Source organism: Cornus florida, unplaced genomic scaffold, assembly GCF_030987335.1.
Source record: "Cornus florida cultivar Cherokee Brave unplaced genomic scaffold, ASM3098733v1 CherokeeBrave_3.0.0_Hap2_Chr05, whole genome shotgun sequence".
In the NCBI taxonomy this organism is placed as follows: domain Eukaryota; kingdom Viridiplantae; phylum Streptophyta; class Magnoliopsida; order Cornales; family Cornaceae; genus Cornus; species Cornus florida.
Genome location: NW_026775575.1, coordinates 97702440 through 97715493, shown reverse-complemented (window position 1 = coordinate 97715493; position 13054 = coordinate 97702440). Strand labels below are relative to the sequence as shown.

At 38.0% G+C, this 13054-nt stretch overlaps 1 protein-coding gene across 1 annotated transcript; it reads right to left on the bottom strand.

Annotated features, from left to right (window-relative positions):
- Positions 1-2723: 2723 nt before the first annotated feature.
- Positions 2724-4973, bottom strand: LOC132309814 (subtilisin-like protease). The gene has a single exon (XM_059808087.1). The coding sequence runs from the start codon at positions 4971-4973 to the stop codon at positions 2724-2726; it is 2250 nt and encodes a 749-aa protein (XP_059664070.1).
- Positions 4974-13054: the final 8081 nt, after the last annotated feature.

Sequence of the window (13054 nt, the reverse complement as noted above, 5' to 3'; positions counted from 1 at the left end):
ATACACACCAACGAATTTTCGATCATTCTTCGGCAGACCGCTAACCCTGACCCCCAACTAATTTTCAAAATAATTTCTTTCAACTGACATCCACTTCTTCATATTTTCATTCGATTATATGTTGAGCGCACACAATCCTTTTATAAATATTCCATCATTAAAACAACTTTCACAAAATAAAAATTTGTACCATAATATAACCAACCATGAGAGAATACACATTGTCAACTAAAATTTTCATCCCATAGCACACGAATATTAATCTTAATCAAATACTACTAAAGTACTCTTTTTTGTCTACACATTACCTCTTCTATGTAACAATAGTAAACAATTGCATTAGAAAACCCAATTGCATGAGATTTGGAGTTCAACGATGCAATACATAGATAAACTACGATTTAGGAAAGAAAAACAAAAGTAAAAATACAAACAAATAAATAACCATCATATATGTATACCAGGAAAGCTCTCATATGGTCCAAAATAATGAATTTTTCAACGTACCAAAACTCAATTAGTTAATTATACTTTATTACTTTATCAAACTTAATCATAATTAATAATGTTAACTTTAATAGTCAATTTACCATAGTTAGCCAATACTTTTATTCAATCTCTCTCTTCCTTAATTTCTTTCATCTTCCTTACAATCTCAACCACTACCGTCATATCCACACCATCACAGATATCATCTTCACCACTATAACCACAACACAACTACCATTTTCATTCTACAACATATGAGAATTAAAAAACAAAAAATATATAAATTTAAAAATTAATATAAATCAAAAATATTATTTTTTATACATATAAAATAAATAAGTGATTTTATGATGTCTAAAGGTCTTCCTGATGTTATATTGTAATTATAAAATTAATGGGAGGGTAAAGTAAAGAATTTTTTTAAAAAAAAAAAAAAAAAAGAAAGAAAAAGAAGCAAAAGTTGAACAAGTTCCATACTATTTGAGTCTCATGATTATGTTTCCCGTGTGTAACCTTGTTGTGGGGAAAACAAAAGAAATGAGATGAAGAAGGGTTCTTATTAAATATATATTCAGATTCAGGATACATTGTTGTCTCTACCCTATATATTTGTTTTTTCTCACTCCTTTCTTCCTTTTCACTAGTGTAGAAAATGGCAGATGCCGTAAAAATTGATTCATGTGTCGATATCAAAACTATAAAAAAATCATCTTGAATAGGCAACGAATCTGACTTGTGTTATACAATAAATTGCGTATTAAAGTTAGCATTATTAACTATGGTTAAGTCTAATAAAATAATAAAGTGTAATTGAATAATTGAATTTTGGTCCGTTGAAAATTCTATTATTTTAAACCGCATGACATATAGAAATACTTGTGTTCAATAGTTGATCCGATTTTAGAGAATAAATATGGTAGTTGTGTTGTTGCTGTAGTGGTGAAGATGGTGGTTGTGATGGTGTGGATATGGTGGTACTGGTTGAGATTGCAAGGATGATGGAAGAGATTATGGAGAGAGAGATTGAATAAATGTATTAACTAATTATAGTAAATTAACTATAGTTAGGTCTGATAAAATAATAAAGTGTAATTTTTCTAATTGTGGATATGGTGGTACTGGTTAAGATTGCAAGGATGATGGAAGAGATTATGGAGAGAGAGATTGAATAAATGTATTGACTAATTATGGTAAATTAACTATCGTTAGGTCTGATAAAATAATAAAGTGTAATTTTTCTAATTGTGGATATGGCGGTACTGGTTAAGATTGTAAGGACCATGGAAGAGATTATGGAGAGAGAGATTGAATAAAGATATTGACTAATTATGGTAAATTAATTATAGTTAGGTCTGATAAAATAATAAAGTGTAATTTTCCTAATTGACTTTCGGTCCATTGAAAAGTCCGTTATTATGAACCGTATGAGAGTCCTGTATATATATATACTTTAATCAATTCAGAACACTTCTTTCTTTCTTTTTATTTTTATTTTTTTAATTACCCAAAAAACAATAGAGATGAACATCACTTGAATAATCCATTAACCGAAAAGGAGGAGCTATACAACCCATTACTAGTGGAAGACTGAACTTGGCATGACCATTACTAGCTTTAGAAGTTTTCTCCATTGCTAGCTACTATTTCAGGGCTTTAGTACACAATATATATATATATATATATATATATATATCGTTCTTTGATGAAAACATAAAATTAATTAATTAATTAATCCATCGAACAAAAAAGTGGAAGACTGAATTTGGGCATAAATTCCAAGTCACAATAGTTTGTTGGTTACAATGGCATGAGTCCATACCAACAGCTCCTTAGATCTCAGTAAGCAAACCTCATATTGAAGACAAACACCTCCCAATTGATTCAGATATGACATTTTATGCAACCAATTTGGTGATGTCTAACATATAATTGATTATCTAACCAACGTGCTGATTGATACGAGAAGATATGAATTATAGAACTCAGGATCCTCAAGTCAAAAAGAGAATTAGTACATTATTTCGAGGAAGTCCACTTGCATTAACAATTCAAGTGACGATGTTGTTGTTCCTTAATTAATATACGTATAACAGCAAGTTAATTATTCAAATGTTGCGGTTTCCTAATCAGATTGATTGGCCAGAAAACTTCAGAGAGACGTTTCACATCACAAATTCACAATGCTCAAACAAATTATTATGCTGCTTGTGTTTGCCAGAACCACTTCTACCTTTTCACTCCAATTTAACCGTCATCGGACTTCTAACAACACGCGTAGCAGAAACCCATTGCAAAAATGGTTGAACAATTTTGGGGGTGTCACCTCGGACAGTTGATCGAGTAAATGTCACACTGTATGTCATCTGCTGGTTGACTTCAGTGAATTCGAGCTTAGTGGGGTTGACAGTCACATAAACACCCGGAGGTGAAACAATGTCAACAGTGTAGAATGAATTAGCCTCACCCACATTTGTCACTGTCCTCGTGTATGTATTAGCATTAGAACCGAGCACAACTGAAAATGAAGGATAATTGAGCTGTGCTTCCGGTATACTTGGCTCATCAGAGCAGTTCACTGTGCGTTGTAAGATGATTCCAACCTGTTTGTCTGTGTAACCCAAACCACATAAGTAAGGTATGTAATCATCCGGTTTGAGATCATACACAAGTCCTGGATCAGTCGCTTTTGATGGGTTCACATGGCCTGCCCCGGTTGCGAAGACGTCAGCTGGAAGCATTCTTTCATCCACAATGGGCTTGTTATCGAGGTTATAGTGATCAGCAGTAGTCATGATCGCGGACTTAATGGCAGCCGGTGACCAATCTGGGTGTGCACTTTTCAGCAACGCCGCGATGCCAGTGAGATGAGGACAAGCCATTGATGTGCCAGAGATGATGTTAAATGTGGATGTTGTGTTGGTATTGTCAACAGAGTATGGCCATGCAGCTAGAATGCTCACACCGGGACCAATAATGTCCGGTTTCAAAATTCCAGGGCTTGCCAAGCTAGGACCTCTGGATGAAAAATATACGACCATAGGAGCAGACTTTACTCCAATTACAGTTCCTTTGAACAAGATGGTAGCAGTAGGGTTTGCCGATGAGTTTATATAAGCTTTGATCTTCATTCCCGCGTCGTAACTCACATATGTTGCTGGAAGAACAAACTTAGCGGGAAACGTACTATAGCCAATCATCTGGTCGTTCATGACTATCATGGCAGCACCGCCCGCATCCTTCACTGTTTGGTCACTTCCTCTCTCACACAACACTATTTTTCCTGTTACATCAGTGTTGTTCAGTGCTAGGGGACTGCACGATGCAGTGCCATTGATGCTGGGGTAAACAAGGGGCAATAACTCCGATGTGAAATTGCTTGGCTGTAATAGTGACTCGCCGTCGAATGTCTCATTGTTTCCAAGTACTGCTGTTGCCATTATGCTTCTGTCAATAGTACTTGCTCCGACTGTTAGAATCCATGGTGCCTCATTTGATAATGAAGCATTAAACGGACCAGAATTACCGGCGGCACAGCTGACAAAAATGCCCTTTTTCATTGCACCAAATGCTCCTAGGGCAATGTTGTCAGAATAGAAAGGTAAAGATTCTCCCCCGAGGGAGAGAGAAAGCACGTCCACTCCATCCTCGACAGCAGTGTCCATTGCTGCCAATATTGCACCGTCGGGACAACCGAAGCCGGTGCATACTTTGTAGATGGCTAAATGAGCAAGAGGCGCCATGCCAACCGCAGTGCCATTGTCCTGGCCGAACAGATTGGCACCTTCCACGATGTTCCCTGCAGCGGTGCTCGTGGTGTGTGTGCCGTGACCATCGTTGTCGCGCGGCGGCTCAGGTGTCGTTCGATTAAGGAAATTCCTGGCACCGATGAGCTTGTTATTACATGATATCCCAGTTTCACACCTGCCTTTCCATTTAGGAGGAGGAGGAGCCATTCCCTTGTCGCTAAATGAGGGATGGTTCGGGGTGATTCCGGTGTCCAAAACTCCGATTATGACACCCTTCCCATAATTGGAGTCATTCCAAAATCCTAAATTCTGGTGCAGACCCAAGAAGTTTGGGCTATGAGTTGTGTGTAGTGGCAGTACTTTCTGGGGCCAAGCCGATACAAACCCATCCTTCTTTTCCATGGCTTTCACCTCCTCTGGTGACAATCTAGCCGCGAAACCAATGATCACGTTACGATATGTGTGAACCATCCGTGACGAGGGCTCATTCGAGCTAGCTGGCAAGAAGGACTGATACCAGCTCTCCAAGTCTTCTGATCGAGAAAAATCTACGCCTTCGGGCAGCTTTAGGTGAACAATGTATGTTTCTAAATTGCTTTGCTCATTGGCATCATTCTCTTCCGAAGAGAAATATCCTGCTTCATTAGCCATGGTGGGATAGAAATTAAAAATGCAAATGAGAGTGAGTGTGACAATGAAAACCATGTTTGGCAACAATTCACTCCTCTTGTTCGCCATTATTGTAAAAGAAATAGAAAATGCTAATGCCTTCTATAACTACACCAACAACACACACTTATACACAGAGAGAGTACTCTTTGAGTTGGTTTTCACGATGGGCCGGCCTCTGCAAGGTTTTTTAGATATGGCTGGAGACATAAGTGTAGCATCGTCGTGATGTACATATAAAATGACAAGTGGACACTTGAGAAGAGATAAAGAAATGGTTTTTTTGGGTGTGTACCTGTTTTTTGGGTCTTGGGACATAGTAGTAATCGCTAATCTGTTGTGTTATGAACAAAACGGCGGTTTATATTAAGCTAGCCATTAGCTGTGTTGCCAACTGTCCTATTTTGTTACGTTTACAAAGTGATCGAGTTTGTTATATTGTGTCATTCTTTAATAATGTTTCATTCTTGTAAAGTGTGTTTTTTTGTGACATAAAATGACGATCTTCATTAAAAATATATTATAGGAAAAATTACATATAAATGGAGTCAAAGTTCCATATTTACTTAGAGGCTGAGTCAAAGTTCCATATTTCTCTAAAATGGATTGCTGAGGTGGCACATGGTTTTTTACTGTTTAGAAATTGTGGTGCCTAAAATACCCTTCCGCGAAGGTATTACTTTTTCTTCGAAGGTACTACTTTTTTGAACTGAAGGTACTACTTTTTGGTGTCCAGGTACCATGTTTTTTAAACACCCGCGAAGGTACTACTTTTTCTTCGAAAGTATTACTTTTTTGAACTGAAGGTACTACTTTTTTGTTAGGGAAGGGCATTTTAGGCACCACAATTTTCTAAACAGTAAAAAATCATGTGCCACCTCAGCAATCCATTTTAGAGAAATATGGAACTTTGACTCAGTCTCTAAGTAAATATGAAACTTTAACTCCATTTATATGTAATTTTCCCTATATTATATATATATAGCTCCATTGCTTCGATGTACGTAAAATATATATACTTTTTTTTTATTTTTATATTTTGGTGTTTGCAAAGGACTGGGTCAAGGTTGAGATTGAGTCCTTCGGGCGGAACGTATAAAATAACTTGTCGAATGAGTAAGTTTTTTAGTCAATTTTTTTTATTTTTATTTTTTATTTATTTATTTTTTTTTTTTGTAAATATATTACGACAACCAAATATCAGAAAATAAAAAAATATTTTACATCCAAATAAACTGAGCTAAGTAGTGTAATGTTTTCTATGCTTTGTGAATGTAATGGGTATGAATATATATATATATTAAAGTTATAAAGTTTTTTTTTATAAAAAAAAAAAGCAAGTGGGCCCCACTAATGTATTAAGAACACTACAAAGGGCATAAAGCCATTTCACAGACCAATCTCTCTCTCTCTGTGTCTCTGTCCAGAAGCTTCCCTTCCCTTTCTTTTCTTTTTCTTTTCCAATTTCAAGCTTTGATTCCTCTTCCTATACTTGGAATTTTTGGGTGCTATTTGTAGCAAATCAAAGAGCACGGCGAGCTCTACGTGTGAGTACCAACAATTTCAGTTTTGGTGCACTCTAGGGAGTTCGAAATTCTAGGGCTTTTGAGCTCAAATTGGGAGTTTTCATCAATTTGAGGTAGGGGTGTTCTAATCTACAATTTCTTGGCATTTGGTGAATTTTTCCCTTTAAATTTGATCCTAAGCATGCTAAATTTTAATTACTTAGCTTGTTGTTATTATAGTTATGTGTAATTACAATGATAATTGTATTCTATGTGTTATTTAAGTTCATATACATGTCTATTTTCATTACGGTAAATGAGCATGCTTAGTGTTTGATGTGTTGTATGTTTCATGATTATTTATTTATTTATTGTCTTGAAGAAAAATGGGTGCTATGGTTATAAATAAATAAATAAAAGAAATGAATGTTTAGAAATTTTCATTAAATTGTGATGATGATGTAAACGGAAATGTGTGAAAACATATAGTTAAATTAATGATTTGAAGCATGAAGCATTCATGCATCCATTGGGAAAGAGAAAGGGGGAAAAATAATTGTTAGAACAAATAAAATTGTTTTGGGGAAAATATTTTCTAAAAGTGTTGCGAAAACCGGACGCCTAGGAGGCGCCTAGTGGTCCGTGATGTTGGTATAGTCTAGAAGGGAATGTAGTTGAGTTAACTAGGCCGGATGCGACGCCTTGGAGGTGCCCTGTGGTAGTGGATAGTTAACCAACCTTCCTTTCGTAACGCCATGGAGGTGCCTTAGGTCGGACTACACTAACGGTTTGGTTGTTGAAACGGAATTGTTTCGAAAATGGGGAGTGACATTTGTATAACATTGCACTTCATCACATCGTGGTAAATTTGTGATTGGTTGATATTTGTTATATACTTGTTATTGTAGTTGAGAATGTGTGTTTTCCGATGGCATGATCCCGTTCACTTTTTATCTATTCATTGTATGGATTCACGGGGACATAAGAAGTGTGTCTTAGACACTTCCTACTGAGCTTGTGCTCACCCCCTTATTTTTAACATTTTTTCAGGATATGGAAAAGAGGTGGCGGACGACGGTCCACCACAGGTTTAGATGAGCTTGAAGACCCATTCTATTTTGTTATCTTTTGTATTAGACTCTAGTATTATGTAAATGTAATATTAACTACCTTGTGATACTTTAGTTTAATTAGTATAATGTTGTAAGCTATGGACTTTTAATTCTAGCTACATTTTATGGACTGTAATTTGATATAACTTAAGTGGGTTCCATGTTTGGATGAGATGGAGGAACGGGACTTTTGTATGTAGGTAACCATTTTGGAAATGTAATATAATATCTGAATTGTGCATTGGGACATGATAAGTTAGATTTAAGGCCCAGTGAGGCCAATGCAATTATTTTTTGTATTTCAACAGGTTGTTGAGGGACATTTTCTGCGAAGGTCATGCCAAAATTTTTATTGATTTTTATTATTATTTTGGTATCTTTTCGGGTCGTTACAAATTTGGTATCAGAGCGATAGTTCGAATACCATTAGAACGACGGGTAGAAGCCTACCTAGGATTGCATGAGGAGTTGAGTTATTTGCTTACTTGTTTATTTGTTTACGTGATTGCATGCTTATATGTTTATGTGTTAAGGTGTTTAATTATTTGAAAGGCATGCTTAATTGTTTAAATGCTTATATCATTATGTGTTAAGTGGTTAATGTTGTTGTATATTATTATGATTATGTTTATCCTTAGTTGGGTATTTTGGAAGTATGGAAGGTGTTTATGTGTTTCCATTCTTGTCAACTTATTCGTGTGTGGACTCCGTTCTCGTGCGTATTTTAGTGTCATCGTAATTGATCCGTTTCCTTTTCTTATAGCTTCATGGCAACACGAAGGGATCCCGGGGAAAGTTCTAGTTCCAATCCCGTGGAAAGGGATCAGGAGCAAGTTGAGGAAGATATCTTATTACGTGATTTGGTCCCACCAAGAGAGGGACAAGCGAGGGGGACCGTTGATCCACTCTTTCAGATAAATAGGGAGCAGTTGAGGTTAGCCGTTCAGGAGGCTATTTTTGATGCATATCGACTGACAGGTGCGTCATCGTCACAGTTTGTGCCACCACCGGCACCACCACCACCACCTCCAAAGAAAAATGAGTTAGAAGATACTCTTTACCACATTGCAAAGTTTGTGAAATTGATGCCAACTTTGTTTAAGGGCGGTCTAGATCCGCTTGTTGCGGATAGTTTCATGGATAGGGTGGAGAAGCATATTAATGCCATGAATTTGGCAACGAACAAGTTAAAGATTGCATTGGCTACTTACAATTTTGTGGGCGATGCTGAGATTTGGTAGAAGACCGTTTCTCACACCCATAATCTGGATACTATGACATATGCTTGTAACGACCCTAGCTGATGCCAAAATTTAAAAAAAAAATCGGCATAACCTCCCCTAAAAATGGGCCTTCAACAACCTGTCCCAATACACAAAACACATAAAATCATCTAGCATCCCATTCATCCGTTCATTATACATTAACATAGTTCCTTTCATGGTGGAACATCCACACACTAATTAATCTAAATTATCATAATTACAGTCCCAAAATACAAGATTAATATTTAAAGTCCCTGTCTTACAACGTTACATGATACAATTGTATGGAAACATATACCATAATTCCACTAGTTTCATTTACATCAAACAAAAGATAAGTTCGTTCTTAAGTTACAAGACCATGAATACTAACTTAGTTACATTTCCACAACTACGAATATACATAGAACGGCCAAAATACAAAATAGCAAATAACCTTCTAACAATTTTCAAGCTTGAGGTGGATTGTCGTCCACTAGTTCATTTCCAAGACCTGAAAAAAATAATATAAATAGTAGGGTGAGCATAAATCTCAGCAGGTGACACTTAAGACACACATCTTGTGTCCTTGTGAATCCAAACAAAGCATAGGCCAATGGGAAATGGGGATCATACAATGTCGGAGAATAATACAGCATAACGATTCAATGTCAAGTATATCCAATGTAATGGTATGAGATGCAATGCATGCTAGTGTCGCTCCCCATTTTTATAATCCAAAACATCATTTCCAAACTGTTAATACAGCCCACCCTTTGGTAGCCCCGCCGCGACACGAGAGGAGGATTGACTAGTGTCTCTGACCCTTGGTAACCCCGCGGTGTCATTATAGGGCCCAGCTAGCTCAACCACGCTAGGGCGACTCCCTAGTCCCCTCTAGGCTATATTAACCTCTGGCCCGTTGGTAACCCCGCAGCGACCGGGTTTCGCATAAAACCATTTCATCAAAAACACTTCCCTGAAATTCCCCATATTTATTTCAAGAACAATTTCTCCCATTTCATGCAAACCCAATGGTATGTGCATGTATATATGTTCCATACATTCAATGTCATGACATTTAAAATTCTACACCATAAAATTAAACATTCAACATGTTCAACATCTCCCAAGTAATTATTAACACATTAAGATATAACAAAATACATTTAAACATGCTTTACACATAAAACAACTCACATTCAAATACATGAATTTCTCTAGACAACATTTAAAATAATCATTGATACAATTAACTTCTAATAAAGCATGTTTGGCACAACAAATGATTATAACTCACAATGGAACAAGAAGGTAGTGGATTAAGGTGCCCCTACCTCAAATTTGCACAAAATCCTTAAAATGGGTCTTGAATTTTGAACTCCAAGAAGGGCACCAAATCTGGAATTGTTCGTATGGATGCGTAGAGCTCGTCGTGGGCTTCGTTTTGCCTCAAACGGCACCTAAATCTGCCAAGAGATGAGAGAGAAATTAAGCCTTGAAGCTTGAAACCATAAAAAGAAAAAAAAAAAAGCCCAGAGAGCTTCTGGAATGAGAGAGAAACTGATACGCAGAGAAGAAGAAATAAGTCATTATATTGGCTTATAAATCATGTGAGGCCCCACAGGTGAATAACATTTTATTTAACTTTAACATAAATATATATATATATATATATATATATATATATATATATATATATAAAGTTAAAAACATTACATTCTCCCTAACTTTAAAAGATTTCGTCCCCGAAATCAAGACATACCTAGAGAAGAAAACAACTCTGGATACTTAGAGTGAACCTCCTGTTCGAGCTCCCAAGTAGCCTCCTCGACTCCGTGGTGTCTCCAAAGGACTTTCACCATTGGTATCGTTTTGTTCCTCAACACCTTCTGTTGTGTGTCAAGGATCTGAATTGGTCCTTCCTCGTAGGAAACATCCTCATCAATGTCTACATCAACCCAACTCAAAATGTGAGATGGATCTGCCTCGTACTTCTGTAAGATTGATACATGGAAAACATTGTGGACCCTATCCAACTGTGGTGGCAAAACAAGTCTGTAGGCAACCTCTCCTACACGGTCCAAAATCTCAAATGGTCCAATGAATCGTGGAGACAACTTGCCACTTTTCCCGAATCTCATCAATCCCTTCCGTGGAGAAACCCGAAGAAAAACGTGGTCTCCCACCTCAAAGGATAACGACCATCTCCGCTTATCCGCATAACTCTTCTGTCGGCTCTGGGCTGTAAGTAACCTCTGTCTTATCAACTTAATCTTCTCAGTAGTCTCGAGTACAATGTCAGGTCCTAAGGCGGCTGTCTCGCCTACCTCAGTCCAACAAACAGGAGATCTACAAGGTCTACCATACAACGCCTCAAATGGAGCCATCTGAATGCTCGCCTGATAACTGTTGTTGTAGGCAAATTCAATAAGTTGAAGGTGATCCTCCCAACTACCACCCAAGTCAAGCACATATGCCCGAAGCATATCCTCCAAAATCTGGATAGTACGCTCCGACTGACCGTCAATCTGTGGATGGAATGCCGTACTCAGGTGCAACGCTGAGCCAAACGCTGTTTGAAGTCCTTCCCAAAACTTTGAAGTGAACTTAGCATCCCTATCTGAAACAATGGTTACTGGAACTCCATGCAACCTTACAATCTCCTTCACATAAAGAACACCAAGCTTCTCTGCATCATCTGTTGCCTTAATAGGCAAAAAGTGAGCTGTCTTGGTCAATCTTTCAATGATGACCCATATGGACTCATTGCCCCTTCGTGACCTTGGAAGACCTGTCGCAAAATCCATAGCAATATGCTCCCATTTCCATTGCGCTACAGGTAATGGTTACAACAAACTGGCTGGTCTCTGATGCTCGGCCTTCACCTGCTGATAGGTAAGGCATCTAGCCACAAACTGTGCAACATCTTTTTTCATCCCGTTCTACCAATACTGACGTCTCAAATTGTGATACATCTTGGTACCACCTGGATGAACTGCAAAACGGGAAGTGTGAAACTCCCGTAAGACATCCTCACGACAAACAGTAGGAACCACTAACAAACCCCTGAATCTGTATACAAAGCCCAATTTTTCACTATCTCACCACTGGAGATCAAAGCGTGAATGGCATCTAAATCCGGGTCCTGTCTCTGTAACTCAATCACTCGTACAACAAGAGTAGGCTGAGCCATAAGACTAAACAAGAATGTCGGCTCGCTGTCAACATCATCATCAAAACAATACAATCCCATCTCTGCCAAATCCTTAAGCATCTTCCACTTCCGAATAACCAGATAGGCCAAAGTTCCACGAGATTTTCGGCTTAAGGCATCTGCTACCACATTTGCCTTGCCCGGATGATACTGCAAGTCAAAATTATAATCTTCCAAGAATTCAACCCATCTTCTCTGTCTATTGTTTAAGTCCTTTTGGGAGAAAAGGTACTTGAGACTAGTATGATCCGAGTACACCTCGAATCTTTCACCATACAAGTAGTGTCTCCAACACTTCAAAGCAAACACAACTGCCGCCAACTCCAAATCATGAGTAGGGTAGTTGTACTCGTGAGTCTTCAACTGTCGAGACCCATAAGCCACTACTCTACCATCCTGCATCAACACACACCCTAAACCATCACGTGAAGCATCATAATAGATCACATAACCCAAGCCACGCTCATGTATCACCAACACTGGAGCCGTAGTCAATCTTGTCTTCAATTCCTGGAAAGATGACTCACAGGCTTCATTCCATGCAAACTTAATCCCTTTCTGGGTTAAACGGGTCATAGACGCTGCCAAACGGGAGAAATCTTTCACAAATCTCCGGTAGTAACCCGCTAGACCAAGAAAACTACGGATCTCAAACACATTCTTGGGTTGCTCTCAATTCAAAACAGCTTCAATCTTTGATGGATCAACTGACACTCCGCCTTCTGAAACAACATGTCCCAAAAACTTCACCTCTTGTAGCCAAAACTCACATTTCTCATAGTTGGCATACAACCGGTGCTCCCGCAAAATCTGTAAAACAATACTTAAATGGATCTCGTGTTCCTCCCGAGATCGTGAATACACAAGAATGTCATCCACGAAAATTACCACAAACTAGTCCAAGTAATCGTGAAAGACGCGGTTCATTAAGTCCATGAATGCCGCTGGAGCATTAGTCAAGCCAAAAGGCATAACAAGGAACTCATAGTGTCCATACCGTGTACGAAATGCTATCTTCGGGATATCCTCATCCCTAACCCGCAACTGATAATAGCCAGACCTCAAGTCAATC